The sequence below is a fragment of the Loxodonta africana genome, chromosome 3 (assembly GCF_030014295.1).
Source record: "Loxodonta africana isolate mLoxAfr1 chromosome 3, mLoxAfr1.hap2, whole genome shotgun sequence".
NCBI lineage: Eukaryota > Metazoa > Chordata > Mammalia > Proboscidea > Elephantidae > Loxodonta > Loxodonta africana.
Window position 1 is genome coordinate 31,918,845 of NC_087344.1, and position 20,586 is coordinate 31,939,430.

At 51.8% G+C, this 20,586-nt stretch overlaps 1 protein-coding gene across 3 annotated transcripts in view; it reads right to left on the reverse strand.

The window, feature by feature from the left end:
• The window catches only part of CHERP (calcium homeostasis endoplasmic reticulum protein), a 16,223-nt gene extending 4,668 nt beyond the window's left edge, over positions 1-11,555 (reverse strand). For 2 of the 3 annotated variants that reach the window (XM_010593246.3, XM_010593245.3), the window contains exons 1-9: positions 11,424-11,555; positions 10,953-11,126; positions 5,801-5,985; positions 5,009-5,146; positions 4,595-4,746; positions 2,898-3,042; positions 2,720-2,809; positions 1,499-1,730; positions 592-767 (exon numbers count right to left, since the gene is read on the reverse strand). In XM_010593246.3, the coding sequence (XP_010591548.2) occupies positions 592-767; positions 1,499-1,730; positions 2,720-2,809; positions 2,898-3,042; positions 4,595-4,746; positions 5,009-5,146; positions 5,801-5,985; positions 10,953-11,126; positions 11,424-11,448 (1,317 nt within the window). In that variant the 5' untranslated portion in view covers positions 11,449-11,555. The remainder of the gene's footprint in view (positions 1-591; positions 768-1,498; positions 1,731-2,719; positions 2,810-2,897; positions 3,043-4,594; positions 4,747-5,008; positions 5,147-5,800; positions 5,986-10,952; positions 11,127-11,423) is intronic. The other variant, XM_003413038.4, reaches the window with a different exon arrangement.
• Positions 11,556-20,586: the final 9,031 nt, after the last annotated feature.

Here is a 20,586-nt window from a genome sequence, read left to right on the forward strand (position 1 = left end):
CCAGTTCTGGGGTGCGGGGGATCGGCGGATACTACAGCACCAACAAGGCAACCAACACCGGTGCAAGTCCCTCTGCATGGCTGCAGTGCCAGGCTTCCGACCAGGCGGAATGTGCTGGGACCATGGAGTCCTTGGGACTGACAGGTCTGGTGGGTTGTATCCAGCTCCCTGGCCCACCTGTGCTGTCTCCCCAAGGACCTGATTGGTAGAGCCTGACACCCACATAAGAGCTTCCCACGACCCCCAGGCTGGCCCCTACCCTGCCTCACTTGACCCCCAACACTGTCTCCTGGGGCACTTCACAGCCATATTTGTCCTGAATCCTTATTTAGGACCACTGCTAAGGAAAGCCAAACACAGACGACTGCTTTCTGCAGATGGCTGCCCCCTGCAGTCTGAGGCCAGGAGTGCAGGGCCAGCGCAGGACAGACGCCACATGGCAAGGATGAGGCCCCCACTCTGGAAGACTGATTACCGCCACGCGCTCCTCCCCTAGTCTGGACTCCTGCCCACTGCCCTATCTGCTGCCTCATCCACCCTGTGTGGCTCCAGTGTTTCCTACCCGCCCCCACCACAAGTTCCCACAGCTACCTGCTGCTGGCCCCAGGGAGCCACGGGGTGCGGCTGTTCAAACCAGGGGGTCTTGTTTGGTGGGATCTGGTCGTGGGGCCCGGGGCCCCGGGCGCCAGCAGCTGTAGGATCCTGGACCCCTCCCGAGCCATCGTACTCAGAAGAGCCAGGCATCTGGATGGGGGGCTTGTTGTCATCTGGAACCGGACAGAGGTGGTTAGAGGCCCTGCTGGCAGGGGGCGCCACCTGACCATGACATCCACCACCACCTTGGGGCCACCAGACCAGGCCGGCTACCTGGGGCTTCACTCCAAATAAACTCTTTCCTGATGACCCCATTGAAAACTGCCACCACCACTCACCCTGCACAAGTACGTGCTGGACTTCTCTGAAAGTGGAAACCATCTCTACTATCTTAATGTTTGCTTCCAAAATAATTTCTATCATCAGGAAACTTCACCTTCCTTGCATCTAATTAAAAGAGCAAGTTCCCCTATCGTTTCATCACGGGGTTTTCTATTAAGCCATTCTTCTGTTCCTGGAGAAAACCCTATTTGGTCACCAGATACTTTCTAAATACCCCACTTTAGGGGGTCACCATGAGCTGGAGCTGACTCAGTATCAACAAGTTTGGTCATTTTGATTTTTAAATTCCACCTGTTACTGTTCATGTAGCGTTCTTGTGTCTTTGTTCAGAAGCGACCCTAGATGAGTTTCAACATTGTGCCATCCTCCAGTTTGGTATGAAAGCCTTCCTCGTCTTGGGCTCTCTCTTCAATCTGTCTGGCTTCTAAGACTCTGGGGACACATCTGGACCCAGTGCTTGTGAAGAGACTAAAGCTGTCTCTAGGACGGGCCCCCCCCCACTTCAAAGAAGCGTGCCACCCAAGAGTCATCAGTGTGACGACGACGGAGTGGGGGTACATACCTGGCTGGGTGGTGGGTGGGATGGCTGGGGTGGGCGTGGGGGCTGGGGGCGGGGCAGCAGGCGGTGGCGTGGCCTTGACCTCCGTGTCCATCTGGGCCATCGGGATCTGCTGCTGTTGCTGGGCCAGGCTGCTGACGAAGTCCTCGTGCTGGGTCTTCAGTGTCTGGATCTGCTGCTGGAAGGCCAGCTGCACCGGCTGCACCACTGATGAGTACTCGCTGATGAGTGTTGCCTGGCAGAGGGGGTGGCTGGCACTCAGGGCGTATGGCTCAGCTTCCCACCCAGACTCCCAACACCCCTGCCTCTGGGAATGCCCCGAGAAGCATGCTCATGGGTATCAAGACCCAGGATATGTGGTGGTTATCACTTAGACAGTAAACACGGCCACAACAAGCATAAAGGGCGATGGATCTGGCAGTTTATGATACCCGGGTGACAGGGACAAGTCCTGGTCAGGCGGACATATGCTGTCAGCCTGCTCACAGGCTGCGTGACTTCATGCAGTCGCCCTGAGTTTCAACGTCATCTGTAAAGCAGGGCTCATGGCAGGACAGGCCTCAGAGAGTCTTGGGAGGACTCAGAGACACAGGAACGGGCCATGTGAGGGAGCTAGGTACACGTGAATGGGGGCATCAGGACAGGGACTGTATGCCTGGTGCGTGAGAGCAACCCTACCCTACCACAGAAGGGGACGCTGTGTGCTCCCCATGGCCTTTCTGAGCGCTGGGCCTCCCCCTGTGGGCGGGGGGAGTCACTGTTTAGCCTCTGGTACGCACACCAGACGAGGGAGTGGTAGGCCACAGGGCTGTGGAGTGGACGCTGCCTCAGAGGACATGGAGAGAGGCAGGAGGGATAGTGAACAGCTCCCCCAGTCTGGCCTGATGACACAGAGGGTATGCTGGGGTCACCACAGCAGCTGTCCTCATGTCCTGTACACAGAAGCTGTTGGGAGGCCCAAGCAGAGGCAGGACAGACCACGCCTCCTCCACACCTGAGAGCGATAGCCAGGACAGCAAGGACAGCCAGGTAAACAGGTGGGGGGAGGGACGAAAGCAGCCAAGAGGCCGATGCTCAACACCCCCCACTTATAGCCCTGGGGCTCTGAGGCCACCAGCTTGACTGGCTGTCCCTGGGCTCCCTGGCGCAGACAAGAGGCACGTGTCTCTTGGCTCCTGGAACATGCTAGGCAGCAGGGCCCCTCATGCTTGCCTGGGTGCCCACCTGGTACTGGCCAAGCCCCAGAGCTGGGCTCTGCAGCTGTTGAATGATGGAATCGTCGAAGTAGCCATTCTTCTCCCAGAGCTGCAGGAGCTGGTATGTGGAGAGGAGCCACATTAGCAGGAGAGTGAGGGCGTCCCTGCCCAGCTCCACCCCCACGCTGTGCCATGCCAGCACGCACCCGGGCAATCTTCTGCTGCTTGTCCTCCTCCACGGCCAGGAAGCTGGTGCAGTAGATGGGCACCACCACCTTCTGCAGGGCAGCCAGCAGCTCCCGCGCCTGCTTACGCTGGCTGTGAGGGAGAGACCTTCCGCGCGTCAGGGCCCTAGCGAGACCCGGCCACGCGCCCATCAACACCGCGGCTCCAGCCACCACGCCCTCTGCTGGCTAGGGACTCAGGGCAAGATTGGGCTGGTGTCAGGGCCCACGGGTTGTGGGGCAGCAATAGGAGCGGGAAGGCAGGCCAGACCCGTGGGAGCCAGCGACTCATGCTGGGCTCTTCATGGGGAACCATGCTGGCTGCTGGGGAGAGGTCGAAGGGTGCCACGGGCCTGCAGATGACTGCCGAGCCAGCCCTGGTCACCACTACGTGCACAGGCTTCTGCACGGGCCCATCTCCCAGGCCTCCAGGTCTCAACCCTGCCTTATAGAGACGGGCCTGAGTCCAGGAGTGACTGTGCAAGGGGAGCCCCTGCAGCCGGGCCACAGGGGGCACATGATGCCAAACCATGGGCTCCCACTCCCCCGCCAGGTGCTCTGGGGGGGTGCAGGGCCCAGGTGAGCATCTCAGACCCCACCCAAGGCTGAGCTCGCCCAAGGGAACCCAGCAGAGAGCAGGGCCCTGTGCCAAGAGGGACAAAACAAAAGTAGCACACGGCCTCAGACAAAGCAGAGAGCCGCCATTAACCACTGGCCAGAGCTAAAGAGGAGCATCACTGGGGAAACTCAGAAGGCAGGTCTGCAGCACTGAAAATATGGCAAGAACAGAGAAAGTTCTGGATGGTTGCTTCTCTCAAAGGAGAGAAATAAGGGAAGGATGTAGCTGTGGCAGACAGTGAAGCTGAGAGGCCGGGCTGTGCAGGAGAGGGGGTGTGGGCCCGAGCTGTAGATGAGGCAGGAGGTGGGCAAGACATGGATCCTGCACAGACAGGCTAGAAACCCTGCTCCTCTGAGGCCTGGCTCAGTCTCCTCCGCTCTCACAGGAGCTGTGCCCATAACCAAGGAGTCCCTGCTTGTCCAGCTGACCCTGCAGCCACCTTACCAACCTTTTGGCAGCATAGTTGCGCCATCCCCACCCTTGGCCTTCCTCTGGTCCAGATTCCTGGTCTCCCTATTAGCCTATCTCCCAAGTTGCCAAAGTCCTGGCCAACTGGCCAAGCAGACACAGCTCTGTCTGGACTCAGGAGGTGGGAAGGCTCTTGTGTGAGGACGCTGGTGGGCAGCAGCTTCAAACTGAGGGTGAGCACAGGCCCCAGCGGGTCCCAGCAGCAGAGCACAACACAGGCTGAGAGTGTAAAGGTGAGCGAGCGAGTGGCCAGCGTTGAGCCAGAGTGGCTGAGAGGAGTGAGGAGGTAAGAGCATGAGGTTCACTGAGCCAGGCCTAGTGCTGGGGTTGGGGACAGAGCCTGAGGCCTGACTCACTGAGATGCCCGGAGGCTACCCCAAGGAAAGCAAGGGGCAGAGGGGACGGGGTTTGGGGTCTGGGGAAGGGGCTGAGGCAGGAGAGGAACACCCCTGTAGGACAAGGTGGTGGATGGGTAGGTGAGGACGGCCAGCTTCAGACCTCCAAGGGGAGGGAGGGTCTCAGACAGACTCCCCAAAGGGCATGGACAAAAGGCTGTGGCAGGCGGGCAGGTGGAAGGTGCGGTCCCACTCACCAGTGGTGCAGTACGTCATTGATGAGGTAGATAAGGTGCAGCCGCAGCTCAAAGTGTGCCCCGTCAGCTGTAATACGGTTACGCAGGTGGCCGGCCATCAACTCACAGTGCGGCGGTGACTTGGCATTGCTGAACATCCAGTTCTTCCCAGCCTGTGATGGCCAGGTGGTATGAGGACAAGTCCCCACGGAGAAGGCCACACCAGTGGGCCCACCTGCCTATGTGTGTGTTGCCCTCGGCCCAGGCCAGCACCACGTGGATGGATGGGTGATTCGGAACCTGAGGCTGGCCAACCACAAGGAAGGGAAAGGCCCACAGCTCTGGACAGGATGTGCTGGGCTCCCGGATACGAGATGGGATGGTCAGGGGTCCAAGCTCTGGGGGCCCCCCTCCGCTGCCTGGGGCAGCCCTCACCGAGATGGCATCCTTGGTGCACGTGTCAATGATGGGCTGCAGCAGGTTGTCGAACTCATTCATGTCCAGCTGGGTCTCCTCCAGCAGCTTCTGCATCTGCTGCTCCACCGCGTGGGCCACAGCCGCTGTCACTTGCTCCTGGGAGGTCAGGTGGGCCAGATGGTGAGGAGGGGCCCTTGGCCTGCCTGATGACGCACTCTTGAGTGCCCAGCAGTGCACCACCCCTGCCATAGGAGACCCTGTCCTACATGCCTGCCTGGGTGGCAGACAGGACACAGCCAGGCAGGACACAGAGCTGTGCTCCCATGTAACAGGCGAAGACCGAGACCCAGAAGAGCACAGTGCCCCTGCACATCCACTTAAGAGAGGAGGGAAGGAAGACACTGAGCGACAGCCATGAGCAGACAGCTGAGAGGAAACGCAGGTCAGGAAAGCAGTGAGGAGAGCAACCTCAGGAGAATGAGGGAGACAAAGACTACAGCAGGCTGCATGTTTGCCTGTCAGTCTGGCAAAATGCAAGGTGAGGCCACTCTCCAGGCTGCCATGGGGACCAGAGGTGCAAGACCACCCGTGAGACTGTAGACAGGGTCTGGCTGAGGCACGCTCTCCAGGCTAATGAAACCTCATGCTGTCAATTCCAACTTGCAGGTGGGAAATGGAGACCCAGAGGGCTGGGCCCTGGGCAAGGTTCTGTGAGCTCCTGATACTACCTCAGGACCCAGAGAAGAGGGGAAAGAGGGTCCTGAGTCCACCTAAGGCGCTTGTCAGAGGGCCAGGGCGGGGGCCCCATACCTGTCGCAGGGCCAGCAGGTGCTGCTCCTGCTGCTGCAGGTTCCATTGGCTCTGCTGGATAAGTTCGTCCATGGATGGGGTGCCCTGGGCTGGCGGGATGGGTGCCGCAGGGGCCAGCGGGGGCTGTGGCAGGGGCGGCAGGGTTGCGGTCGGCTCTAGCTCAGGGGCCTGCTGCTTGCAGATGACTGGGGGAGAGGACAGGTGACCCATGAGAAGGGGGCTCTCCGCCAGACCTGATCCACCGAGGGCCTCTGCTGCCAGATGCAGTCGCCAGCTCCTCAGAACCGCACCACCACCTGCCTCATCTCGCAGGCCCTGGCCCAGGGACCCTCTGTGCTCCATTGCTGCCTCTGAGCCCTTCCACTCCCTGGAGCGCCTCAGGGCTGTCTCCTGGCCACTTCTGCTCCAACACTGCCCCACCTGGCCCCACTGTCGACCCGAGCCCCCCCAGTATGCCCCCCAGCACACACTGCTGCCCCCTGCCCTTCTCCCTACCCTGGACTCTGGTTGTTTCCATCTCTACCCTCAAGAAAGGGGCCCCACTACTCAGGGCTCGGTCGATCCCTGCTGGCTTTGGACACCCATCCTGATTTAGCCATGGAGGCGAATGGGGAAAGGGACCCTAGACAAGGTGCTCTCCCCCCCGGCCTTTGGGCCTCGTGAATCTGAATGTGACCCAGCCCTGCTGCAGCCTGCAAGGGCACTAGCGCCAGATGAGGCCAAGCTGAGGCCGGCAGAGCACACAGGTGAACATATCACACCTGGCCAACACAGGAGCCTGAGCTGCTCAGCCCTTCTGGAACATGCACCCAAGGCTCCCTGTGGGCCAAGCCCGACTAGTATTGCCCCCCTCCCCCATCCTCCCAGGGACAACGCCTCATGAAGTCCGGTGTGTATGTGTCTGTCTGTCTCTCTGCTGGCTCCTCCCCAGCAGCAGCTAAATAACCTGAGTCTTTCATCTTTAAAATCTAACCCATGCCCCTCTCAGCAACTTATAGCCAAGACACCTTCAACTCCTCTCACTGCACCCACCCAAGGTAGCCTGGCTCTGCAGCTCCCACCCCCATGACAGGCGGCTCAGGACATCCTTACCCAGCCCAGTGTGGCCCATCTCAGGTCCTTGTCCCCCTCGCCTTGGCTGCACAGACACGCTCTCCTGTCTGTTCGTCCCCCTCTGGCTGTTCCTCAGTCCCCTCTGCTGGTTCCTGTCTGTCTGACCCGAAATGCTGGAATGCCCGGCCTGTATCCCGAGCTCCAAAGCTCTGTCTACAAAGCTCCCCAGGGGCATTTAACATACCCTGGGGTGCAGTTATTAGGTCCCTGGATGGCACAAGCGGTTTACGATCGGCTGCTAACCTAAAGGTTGTTGGTTTGACCCACCCAGCAGAGCCACAGAAAAAAGACTTGAAGATCGGCTTCCATAAAGGTTACACCCAACAAAACCCTAACGGGCAAGTCTACTCCGTGACAATGGGGTCACCATGAGTCGGAATCAACAGTGACCGGTTTGGTTTTTGGGTGTGGAGCAGCAGTTGTAGTTGCAAGCCATGATTCCCAAGCCCGTTATCTCCATCCTGGGCTCCTCCAGCCTTGGGTCTAATCACTGAGCAGATAGGTCCACAGGTTTCCCATGGCACCTCACACCCAGCACGCATCCTTCATGCTCCACACCCCAAACCCCTCCTCCTCCTGAGCTCCTGAGTGCCGCAGCAATCCCGACACCTGAGCCAGAACCCGCAGACACATGCGACTCCCCTCACCCTTGCACCTTGTCCCTCGCAAGTCACCTGGCTTGTCTTGCCTGGATGACACTCCTATACCTGTCAGCACCCCTGCCATCCGCGCCTGACCCTACCTGCATCACCTCTACAACTGGTCTCCTTAGCCCAGGCTGCCCCTCTGTCCCCTCTACATCGCCACCGTTCCGCAGCTCAGCATGTGGGTCGTGCCCCACCCCAGGCTGATACCAAAACCAGACCTGTGCAGATCTGGAAAGGGAGCGTTTTGAGACTTTCATAGCAATTTACTATCTCATACATTTATTATATATTTCATACATCTATTATACTAGGTGGCACAAATAGTTAAGCACTGGGCTATTTATCAGGTTCAAATCCACCTAGAGATGCCTTGGAAGAATGGCCTGGCAATACGATTCTGAAAGGCACAACCTTAAAAACCTTATGGAGCAGTTCTACCCTGCACACGTGAGATCATCATGAACCCAAATCAACTGAACTGCAACTAATGACAACGTATTTATAAAAGGATGGGCCCACGCCGCATTGGAAATGTGAAAAAAAAAAAACAAAACACAGCTTAGCCCTTTCCCATGGGGATTTGCTAGCGCCATTTGATTGGTCTGGGTCTCAGACTCTGACTACAGGGTGACGGGCAGCTCTGTTCTGAAACACAGCCCTGGGTCTGCAGTCCATCTGAAACCCCTGCAGTGCTCCCCAAAGCTCTCAGGACAAATGCCTAACTCCTCAGCAGCTGGCACTTCCTGGCACTCTCCCCTCTGACCCTCCCAGGGGTCCCTCCTCCTCTGGGCTCCAGCTGGAGTGAGCTGTAGGGTCCTCCCCTGGCTCACCCCACTCTTAGGCCAGTCAAAGGCTTGTCCCTCTGCCTGGGACACTCTTCCATCTTTGTTTTGCACCTGGCTAACTCTAACACAGTCCTGAGGTCCCAGAGGACACAGCATCTGCAGCAAGCTCGTCCCAACCTCGATCTCCCTGGCGGTGAGCACCCCCCATCCTTCCCGTTACAGCACCAAGCCCTGGAGCAGCTCCTGATTCTTGGCCTTCCAGAGGAAGGGCAAACATGGGCCCCCTTGCAAAAGTCATTCTTACCACCCGATTGCTTTAGCCAGACACCGTCCCAGGGATCTTCCTCTCGCTCCTTGTATGCCTCCCTCATCAGCACCCAACTGATTCGACCTCTTAAGCCCCACCTGCCCCTGTGCCCTCTGACTTAACCCAGACCTTATCATCTCTTGCCAGTTAGTTCATTGCCAGCCTTGTTCCACACTGGGCCCCAGCCTTTATTCACACTCTCTCCAGCCTGCCCTCCACACTGGCCACCAAGACGCGCCACACAGACCCGACCCATCTCTCCCTTGCCTAAAACTCCCAAGACTTCCCACTGCCGGTAGCAGCAGCTGTAAATCTGGCGTGCTGGGGCTGCACAGTAACCACTCCAGAAACACACAAGCATACGTTAACATTTTACCATCGATTTTAGGCAGCTGCCTCACTTTCCCACCTCAAACCTCACCAGAGACCAGAAGAATCCCTGGACCAGAGAGAAAACCCAACCTTCCCCCTGACATGTAACTTCCTGAATCAAACTCTTCCCACGTACACACACTCTAGTTGGTACCTTAGTAGTACAAATAGTATATGTGCTTGACTGCTAACCAAAAGGTAGGAGATTCGAGTCCAATTAGAGGCACCTTGGAAGAAAGGCCTGGTGACCTACTTTCGAAAAACCAGCCACTGAAAACCCTATGGAGTGTAGTTCTACTCTGACACACAAGAGGTCACCTCAAAGACAACCGGTTTTGTTTTTTTCTGTGCTCCAGCTATGGTGGGCCTCTCCTGACTCTGTGCTCATTGGGGCTGTCATGTCTCTACACACGCTGTGCCCGAGTCCATCTGCCATACAAACACCTACTCGCTTGTACTACATGCTCTTGTTGTCAGATGCCATCGAGTAGCTTCCAACTCATAAGGACCCTATGTACAACAGCACAAAACATTGCCTGGTCTTGCACTATCTTCGTGATCGTTGTTATGCGTAAATCTATCACAGCAGCCACTGCGTCAATTCATCTCATTGAAGGTCTCTTTTTTGCTGACCCTCTCCTTACCAAGCATGATGTCCTTCTCCAGGAACTGGGCCCTCCTGATGACATGTCCAAAGCATGCTACATGCACAACAAGGACTCCAGCCAGGTCTGTCTGGCCTTTAGAGAACACACCCCTTTCAATGCCCCAAGACATGGCAACCCCCTCTTCATTTGGTAGGGGGCAGTGGTGGCTCAGAGTAGAACTCTTGCCTTCCATTAAGGAGAGCAGGGTTCAATTCACGGCCAATGCATGTCACACACAGCCACCACCTGTTTGCCCATGGAGGCTTGTGATGCTGAACTGGTTTGAGCTGAGCTTCCAGACTAACGCTAACTAAGAAGAAAGGCCTGGCAATCTACTCCTGAAAATCCTATGGATTATAATGATCTGATTCCTTACACATGGGAATCACCATGAGTCATGGATCAACTTGTCAGCAAATAGCTAGCAACAACTTATTCTAACAATGTATCTAGGGTCTAGGGATCTGCTACTGAACCAGACAGGTAAGAAAACTGCCCTCAGGAAACTCACCACCTGGTGACTATTCATTATTCAAAGGCCAGCTGTGTCTCCCCAGGCCCATCTCAAACTCTTCGAGGGCAGGGCCAGAATCTCTGATGCCCAGCTGAGCAAACACTGATAAATGTTTGCCAAAAACTAAAACCAGAATAGAGTTCTTGGGTGGCACAAAGTTACATGCTCGACCACGAGCCAGAAGGTTGGTGGTTCGAAACCACCAAGAAATGCCACGGAAGAAAAGCCTGGTGATCTGCTTCTGAAAGGCCACAACCTAGAAAAACCTATGAAGTATTTCTACTCTGCACTCATGGAGACTCCAGGATTTAGGATCAACTCTACAGCAACTAAAAACAAAAAACCAGAAAAGATAACCAATTCTTTTTGGTCCGAAAGGCTGCAGGCATTTGAAATGCACAAAAACCCTGCTGGACCTCTAGAACACACAAAAAAAGCCCGGGCGCCTGAGGGTTTCAGTCCAGGCGCTATCATTTCCTCCCTGGGAAACACAAAACAAGTTGCTCTACATCAGCGGACCTCAGTCCTCACGCCTGCAAAACAGCTGAATGCCCGACCCAGAGCCCAGGCGCGGATCGATAACCGCATTCTCCATCACACTACCCGTGCAGCCGCTCCGTGAAGGGCTTTGGGGACAGCAGATGAGATCGTGCAGACTGAGCTGCCCCAATGCACGGGGAAAGCGCGAGAGACTCATAAGACGGCGGTTTGTGGAATCTGAGCGGGGAATCACACAAGGAGGTAGCCGGAGGGCAGAGGGGACTCACGCTGCTGCTGCTCCAGCGCCAGCTTGCACTTGTAGTAACTGTAGAACTCTCCTCCGAAAAGAAATGAGAATTTCGGGTTATCCTTTTGCTTCTCCATCGTCATCTTCTCAAACTCGGGCCCGTTGCGAGCCACGAACTGGGCCAGCTTGTCGATGACATTTCGAAGCTCCTGGTCTGCAGGGAGGAGGAAAGGCCACGCGGTGCGTCAGTGCCGACCGCCCAAACCCGGGGGTCTGGCGCTCCAGGCCCGGTCCACCAGGCTCGGGTCGCTCGGGGCGGGCCGCGGAGAGGCAGCCCTCGTACGGATCCCGACAGGGGCCAGCCACGCGCGGGGAACGCGGGGACCCTCGGAGAGGCCGCAGGCCAACCCGGGAGGCCGGGCCCCGCCCCCTCGCAGGCGCAGGGACCCAAGGAGGCGGAGCGGACTCCGGGGGAACAGAGAAACGGTCCCCAAGTCGGGCTGGGCCTCACCGTCGGGCGGCAGCGGCATCTCCATGGCTCCGGCCGCGGGGAACGTCCTGCGGCGCCTCTCGATCTCCCACCAACGCTGTCTGAGGAAACCGGCCGGAAGTGGCGCGAGTGGGGCCGTTTACGGCGGGCCTCGCGGGCCGCTTCCGCCCGCAACTTACGGCCGTCGCCAGGAAACGACGGAAGTGAGGGAAGGAGGCGGGCGGGAAGAAGGAGCGCCAGGGGCGGCTGCAGGGGGGCCACAGGCGCATGCGCAGAGCTTTCCCCATGCCGGCGCGGAGGAGCCCCGTTGGGGCGTGACGTACCGGACTGGTGGAACGGCCCCGATGGCCGTTAGCTACAGCGGGGGCGTCCTCATAGGGCCGCGTCCTCACAGAGCCACGACCTGACAGACATCCTCGCAGCCCAAGATGCTCCCGGGAGTTCCTGCCCTTATCGGTGCCTCCGTTTCCTCCGCGCGTCGCTGTGGCTTAGAGTCCGAGGTGCGTCCGGAAGGTGCCCCGGCCGCGATCCCATCACGACTGCTAGGCCAGCTAGGCCCAGCGGTGGACGCAGAGCTAGGAGGCAACGGTCCTGGAAACGCGGGCTGATTTGGGCCCAAAAGGTTCTCCTCAGTTTCTTCTGCTCTGCCCAACGTTCTGGACAAAAAGACTTGGGGGCAGGGAACCCTTCCCCACCTGCGCCGGCCTCGGAAGTGCCTCAGTGGAATGGGAGCCCACGACCGCCCTTCTAGAAGGACCACGTGCGACAGGTTCCCGTGCCATACCGAGGGATATAATTACCTTGCTTCTAAAACGGTGAAGCTAACCCACACTAACTGTGGGGAAAAAATAACAAGCTGCAAACGCTCCAGCAATGGAGACAGCTGAAGTCCCATCATCAGAGTTCTGGAGACCACTGTTGTGAACGCTTTGTTGGCTGTGTCTCCCAATTTTTGTATGTAAATAGGTGCGCAGGTATTGCTCTGGGCCAGAAGTCAGCAAACTTTTTCTATAAAGGGCCCAGTAGCAAATATTTCAGGCTCTGAGGGCGGAGAGACAAAATCCAGGATATTATGTAGGTGTTTACATAACAAAGGAGTTCCTGGGTGGCACAAACCATTAATAACATTCTCTGCTAACCCAAAGGTTGAAGTCCATCCAGAGGCACCTTGGAAGAAAGGCCTGGCAACCTTTCAAAACATCGGCCATTGAAAACTCCGTGGAGTACAGTTTACTCTGATACACATGGGGTTGCCGTGAATCAAAGTCGACTCCACAACAACTCCTTTACTGGTTTGCATAACAGAACAGAAGAATGTGTCCACAAAATCTTTACTGGGGAGATTCAAGATAATTAATTTTTTTTTTGAAATACAGGTTTAATGAGAAGAATGGAATTCTTTTGGGGGGATAACATTTTGCTTAATTGGAGTGCAAAACTAGTCTTTCCAGTCATCAAGTTAGTTGCCAAAGTTCATGTTCATTTGTAAAAACCATTCTTGGATCTCAGGCCTTACAAAACCATGTGGCAGGCTGGATGTGGTTGCAGATGGAGCTAGGCACAAGTCAGACCTAAACTCGGCCAGCCCCACTGCCTGTCAGAGAAGAGAGCTACAGATCAGTAAACAAACAACAGCTTCACAAGGAGTCATTAAGAAAAAGAACAGGGTGCTGAGACAATAGTAAGGGCCGACCCTGATAAAGTTGTTCAGCACGCACTGAGACCTGAGCAAGAAGTCAGCTATGTGAGAGTCGGGGGAGAACACTGGACAGAAGGAACAGCATGTACTGCGTATAGTGATCAGTAATCTGGATAGTGAGGGCATTTTTCCATGCCAGTAAAGATCTATATCAAGAGGTTTTAAACTTGGAATCCAGCATGGATGGACTTCAAAAGCCAAATTGCCTCAAGTTGATTCCAATTCTTAATGACCCCATGTGTGTCAGGGTAAAACTGCTCCATGGGGTTTTCAGTGGCTAATTTTTTGGAAGATTGCCAGGCCTATCTTCCAAGGCAGCTCAGTGGACTTGAACCCAGTCTTTCAGATAGCAGCGAAACTCACTGTTTGCACCACCTAGAGACTCTGGATGGACTTCATGGATCCAAGTATTGGGGTCAAAATATTGTGTATATATGCATTTTCATGGGTTGAAGATACACAGCATCCATCAGGTTCTTAATAGGACTTATGAACCAGAACAGGTTAATGAGTCTGTCATTATTCTTAACGATGACATAGGATTCTGTGGTGTGGATTTACTGTTCCTTATTTAAGCAAGAATCTATACTGCTGACCACTTGGGTTGTTTCCAGCTTTGTCGTTTGGTGCCATCAAGTTGGTTTTGACTCACAGTGATCCTATGTGTAAGAGAATGAAATATTCTATAGTCCTGTGCCCTCAAAATAGTAGTTGTAGGGTCTTTCTATTTTTCGCTGACGCTCTACCAAGCATGACGTCCTTCCCCAGGGACTGGTCCCTCCTGATAACCTGTCTAAAGTAAGCAAGACAAAGTCTTGCCATCCTTACTTCTGAGGAGCATTCTGGCTGTACCTCCTCCAAGACAGATTTGTTTCTTCTTCTGGCAGTCCATTGTGCCTTGACTATTTGTTTCCAGCACCACAGTTCAAATGCATCAATTCTTCTGTCTTCTTTCCTCATTGTCTAGCTTTCACATGCGTATGAGACGATTGAAAAGACCATGGTTTGGGTCAGGCACGTCTTAGTCATCAAAGTGATGTCTTTTTAAGATTTTCAAGAGGTCTTCTGCAGCAGACCACTTCAGACTACTATTAAAAGTGTTGTAGCAAACACTGTTTTATATGCGTCTTGTGCTGAGTATGCACATTTAGTACTGATAGTGCTCACCTGCCTACTGGAAAGATGTCCATCCAGTGAGCCTCTCATACATTCTTTGCAGTTTTTTTTTTTTTCATTGATAATGTATATTTTCACTGCAGTTTCACGGGAGACAGAGTGATAAAACATTCCTGAAATACTCTTTTAGGCTCTTCTGCTTTTTCCAAGGTTCTCTCTTCTGTAATTGACACATTTCTTTTTGTCTCTTTCTGCCTGTCTCCAGACCTTTCCTCGCTACCGCCGAAGTCAGTATTCTACACGTACTGAGAAAACTCTGAGAAATGGAATGCTGCCTTAGGTTAAAATCATCCTACAATCCGTGGCATTTTCCAACCCTTACCCCGCCCTATGCCTCCCTATCCTGGTATTTAACATACAGCTAATCCAATAATGTTAACTTCCTAAAATGTCTAAAAACATAAGGAATTCATCTTCTGCATTTTCAAGTAGGAAACAATATGTGCCATTATTAACCAACTAACTATATGTATGTACTGAATTTTATACTTGGATGCAGCAAATATAACTTCCTTTGCTGTATTTAAAAGGGTGTTTGTCTGCGAGAGAATATTTAAGTACCACAGGGGCCACCTTCAAACTTATTTCATGGGCCAAATCAGAATCCCCTGGTCAGAAGAAAATAGAATTGATCCAAATACAGGCTGTTGCAGAGTTCTCCAAGAACCTAGAAACTGCAAGACTCTTAAGTAAAACAAGTGAAGTGTACACCCATCTAGTTGAGATGGCTGCTGAGGGAGCCCACCTACGAAGCAAAATGGGAAGAAGTTTAAAACCATGTGTACCACCACCGACTTTAATGCTGCAGGTGTGCTTTCAGGAATTTATCCAAATAATCCGAAATGGTCACGTTGATTCTGAGGCTATAGGACAGAGTTGAACTGCCCCATAGGGATTCCAAGGAGTGGCTGGTGGATATGAACCGCTGAGCTTCACCTAACAACAAAATCAGAAATGGGTGCTACGATGTTCACTGCAGTCTTATCACAAAACGTGGTAAAAACTGTTCAGACATCTAGCAGTAGAGGTTGGTTAAATAAATCCTAGCAAGTCCCTATAACAGGATACTACAGTGCCATATACACAAACAAAATCAGGATAAAGGAACCAAGCCCACTGCCGTCGAGTCTTTCCTTAGAGTGACCCTATAGAACAGAGTAGAACTGCCCTATTGGGTTTCCAAGGCTGTAATCTTTACAGAAGCAGACTGTCATATCTTTCTCCTGCCCAGCTGCTAGGGGGTTCGAACTGCTAACCTTTCAGTTAGCAGCTAAGCACCTAACCACTGTGTCACCAGGGCTCCTTAAAGTCAAGATAAGTGAGAGTATTTAATAACTCTGGGGCAATGTTTCTGGTGTATTCCTCTTTTAAAAAAAAAAAAGACTACAAAACGTATGTGCAATATGCCAATATTAATGAAGAAGAAAACTCTCGTCCCCAGAGAGTATCTGGGTATCTCCCAAGATGAGCTGTGCTTTGCAGGCAAATCATTTATATACCTCACTCTTCCCTTTTTTACTCAATGATATGTTTCGGAAAATGTTCAGTCTATACATAGGGATTTAGCTCCCTTTTTTTTTGGCATCCATATAGTTGTAAGGAACTCTGGTGGTGCGGTGGCTAAAGCACTCGGCTGCTAACTGAAAGGTTGGTGGTCCAAACCTACGAGCCATTCTGAGGGAGAAAGATGGGGCAGTCTGCTTCCGTAAAGATTACAGCCTCGGAAACCCTATGGGGCAGTTCTGCCCTGTCCTATAGGGTCGTTATGAGTCTGAATTGACTTGACAACAGGTTTCGGGTTATAGTATAGTTGGTTTTTATTTTGCTTTAATGATCTTCCCAAACTTTAAAGAGAACAGACATAAAAGTTATTAAGAAAAGTGGTGGATGACAGAGGAAATCCAGACGCATCCAAACCCAGGGTCTCAGTAAAGCCAAAGCTTTGTGATCATCACCTCATCTCCTCAGTAACTGAACCCTACAGTGGTTAGCTAGCTGATGCCACGACAGCTTCCAAACCCAAAAAGTAAATCCGTTGCCATTGAGTCAGTTCTGACTCATGATGATGTCATGTCTTAGAGCTGAAATGCTCCATAGGGTTTTCTTGGCTGTCATCTGCAGAAGCAGGTTGTCAGGCCTTTCTTTCATGGTGCTGCTGGGTGGGTTCGAACCACCAGTCTTTTGGTTAGCAGCTGATCACAAGCCATTTGTGCCAGTCAGCTTCTACTTGACTCCAAGGAGGAAGAATGTGGGAGCAGGTCCTGTCCCATCCCAGGGAGAGAGACTGGACCTGGGGATGCTGGAGGGTCCCGGTTTTGGAGCAAGGCATGTTCCTCAGGGTTGTTTGTGTCCACATGTCACCAAGCAAACTTCTGATCACAAAGGTGCCCTGGAGGGACAAACAGAAGTATTCATCTCTGAGAACATCCCTGAGTATGAGTTGGACTCTACTATCTGGCTGGGCTGTCAGTCTCTGGGGAATGAACAAAGAAGCCATCCCTAAACCAGGCAGTGACCCAAAAGGCGGGGGCTGCACCTCCCGAGGCCTTGTCCTAATCACAGTGGCAGACTGTGGAACTACCGAGGTTGCCAGAACATGGTCTCCTCCTGGGTCTAACTGGCAGTGAGGTCCAGGCCAGTGACACGCAGGGATACGTGTTCGCTCACACCAAATCCTAGCAGTCAGTCTACAGGAAAGGTGAGAACGCTTTATCACAGTTGCTATGCAGGGCACAGAGCCAGGGGCTTGGAGTCCACACCTGGGTTCCAGGCCTGCTCCAGAGGCCCACAACTGACCTCCTCTGCCTCCATTTCCCTCTCTGTAAAATGGGCCAATTCCATCTCCCTTGTGGGTTCTGGAAACCCTGGTGGCGTAGTGGTTAAGAGCTACGTCTGTTAACCAAAAGGTCAGCAGTTTGAATCCACCAGGTGCTCCTTGGAAACTCTACTAGGCACTTCTACTCTGTCCTATAGGGTTGCTATGAGTTGGCAACTCGACAGCAACGAGTTTGGTTTTTGGTCTTGGGTTCTGATGACTAAAGGAGGCATTGTATAGAATACAAAATGCGCAAATACCCTGTGAATTGTAAATGCAAGTCAAATAAAGCATTCCCAGATGCCCCTCAGATAACTGCCCCATACGTTCCTTAGTATTTTGTACATACCTCCAGCGCGGTACCATGTATGCAGCTTGAAAGTGGCACATTGATAAATAAAGCTGAGGGCTTTGAGGGCGGGAGGCTGCCGTATCTGTTTCCTGTTACTTGGCATGAATCGAGTGCTCAGTAAATCACTGAACAAAAGGACTATGAATTAAAAGGATGTGGTGGGCAGGTTTTTCAGCAGAAACTTACACTCCTCAGTCCCAACTATGTTTGAAGGAAATTTTCTGTTGGGAATGGTTTCTGAGGAGCGTGATATGGGAGAAAGGGGCTTGGGAGTCAGGCCTAGTAGCTTGTAATCCCAGACAGATGACTTAACCCTCTTGGGCCTCATTTTCTTCATCTGTAAAACAAGCTTCATAAAACTTAACGCAAAGGCATCGTAAGGATTGTGTGCGAAAAGGCCACCACTTTGGCACGTGGTGGTTAGCTGCCATTGAGCCGGTCCCTGACTCACTGTGACGCCATGCAAGACGGAACAAAATGCTGTCCCGTCTGTTGTGATCTACAGGGTTTCACTGGCCGGTTTTGGAAGTCCATTGGCAAGCCTTTCTTCCCAGTCCCTCTTGGGCTGGGAGGTCCATAGAAAGCTGTTCAGCATCACAGCAACACACAAGCCTCCAGTGACAGACAGGTAGTGGCTATGCGTGAGGTGCGCTAGCTGGGAACTGAACCCCGGTCTCTCGCATGGAGTGCGAGAATTCTACCACTTAACTACTAATGCTTTAGTATCAGTTCTTATTACTCAAAAATATGCTTCACTACTGAAGTATGTGCTCCATCAAAACAAAGGCATAAACTAAGAGAAAAACGCATGATTTAAGAAACAAGGATTCCAAGATAAATTTTAAAAAAGGCAAAAGAAATTCTGGGGTGATATAGAAGGATAGGTGGCATCAGGTCTAGAAATTAATGCATCAGGAGCATTGAATTTTCCAGGAGAGATGCGTGCAAAGTAAAAGAAAACACACCGCCAATAATCATCAAACACATCAGAAAATTAGGTTGAGTTCATTTTGTAATAACAATGGCTTAGTCACAAGTAATATTTGCATATTCATAATAATGAAAACCCCAAATATTGGATTTAATTAAAAAAGTATTTGGGGAACTTTGAAGGGGCCAATTAAACAGCATTTTTCTTCCCTAAGTTCTGCAACTTAGAAATAAGGCATAGTAGTTGGAGTATGGGAGCTAAAATATCATCTTTGTTACTATTAGAAGCTACGTTAGCAGATATGGCTTTTATCTTCAGTAAATGTGTGTACTAATACTGAACTACTGGGAATTACACAAATTTACCACCTAGTCACAGGCAGCACAGGGCTGGAGCAGACCCTTGCCTTGTCCCCTACACCCACCCCAGGGCAAAGGCTGCCCCTGGAGGAACAAAACGGAGCCAAGCTCCCTGGGGGATGCCAGGTCTCAAGGGACTAGGTATCATTCTCCTTCCAAAGCAGCCAATCAGTTAAGGCCCAGAGGGCTACAGAAAGGACAAGATTGGTATAGCTACTGAAGTTTCCTCCGCAAGCATGCCCACCTATCACTGCTTTAAAAATGTATGGAGATGATGAGTGCCTCAAGGGTGATGTAAGACAACTAAATATTTTCCAAGAGGAAGCTGTTGTGCAAACGACCCAGAGACTTACACCTTAGCGCTACATGTCAGATATAAAAAAGGGTTTATGGGGGAAAAACTTATAAGCAGAGAAGCAGTAGAGCACAGGCAATCCTCTGAATTGCATTATTCATGTAGACAGTGTGCAGGCACCATGGCTAGTATTCCCGTAGAAAGGGGTTCCACCCTGTTGATGCTCTACTTTATAGGTCCAAAGGGCCAGGGAACATCTCTGAAATAATGGATGCAAGCTGGTTGAAGACATGGCCTTGTTAGAAAGGAGAAGCTGCCTGAACCTACGGCCGGGTCATCCTGTTCTATCAAGCTAACTCAGATGTATAAGCCACCTCTGTTAAGGTGCCATCCAGATTTAACCCCCATCAGAAGTCAACAGATGAGATTGAAAAAAAAAAACAAAAAACAATATAAGCCTACCGCATAGAAATACAAAAGCGAATACCAAAAGAAACACCTAGAAAAGTTAAAAGTAGGTACCCCTGAGAAGTGGGGCTCAAGGGTAAGGAAAGGGACAGTTGTTACTACACCCTCTCCTCACTTACCTACATGGTTCGTTTCCAAAGACCAGGTCATTATACAAAATCAGTGTTGCATGAAAATGGAGGCTGACCACATCAGATCACAAAATGGAGGATGGCTACATCATTACATAATGGCCAAATTATATTATTATAACTTGCCAAATTACATAACTGCCAAATTACATTATTACATAAATGCCAAATTATTACATAACTGCCAAACCACTAAGAATCATGGCCCAGCCAAGTTGATACATAACTTCAACCATCAAAGCCAATGTTACTCTTGCCTCGCACCTCAGCACTTGTTACTGCCCAGACGTACGTCATTAATGTTCAAAATAGTCAGATAGTAGATTTTTTTACTATTGTTGTCAATGTGAAATGTCGGATAACGAGATAGTTGATAAGGAGAAGGTGTGTATTTTGTTATAGGCCTTGTAACACTGTAATATGTGCATGCATTTTCTTTACTAAATAAATAAATAGAGGGAAATTACACACACACACAAAAAAAAATGCTTCAGAGTCACAGCCACCAGAACATTCCAGGATTTTCCAGGTTATTCAATAAAGGCATATTATTAACTGGTGAGCTGTCAATTGTTTTTATTCTACTGTCTCATAAATACTCAAATAACATGTCCTAATTTTTGGCTTAAAAAAAAAAGCCATACATCCACTGCAGTACATGAAAAAGCGAAGTACCAGTCACATTGCTCCTTCTACCTCACTTTGTACTTTTTGTAGCTGAAGACAGGGTCACTCCGAAATCTCAAGAGGCCCTAGCTGACAAATCGGAACCAACCTCCAGTCCCTCAGGACTGTTTATTTTTGGTAAATGGCATCAGTAATATACACAATATTATTCCCAAAGAACAGTCTATAGCATTTGAGTCTTGGAAACAGATGACAATTGGGGGGAAAAAATTAAGTTTTCAGTCCTTTAATAATTAACGTTCTATGCCTTTAAGGCTGTTAGACCCTAAAG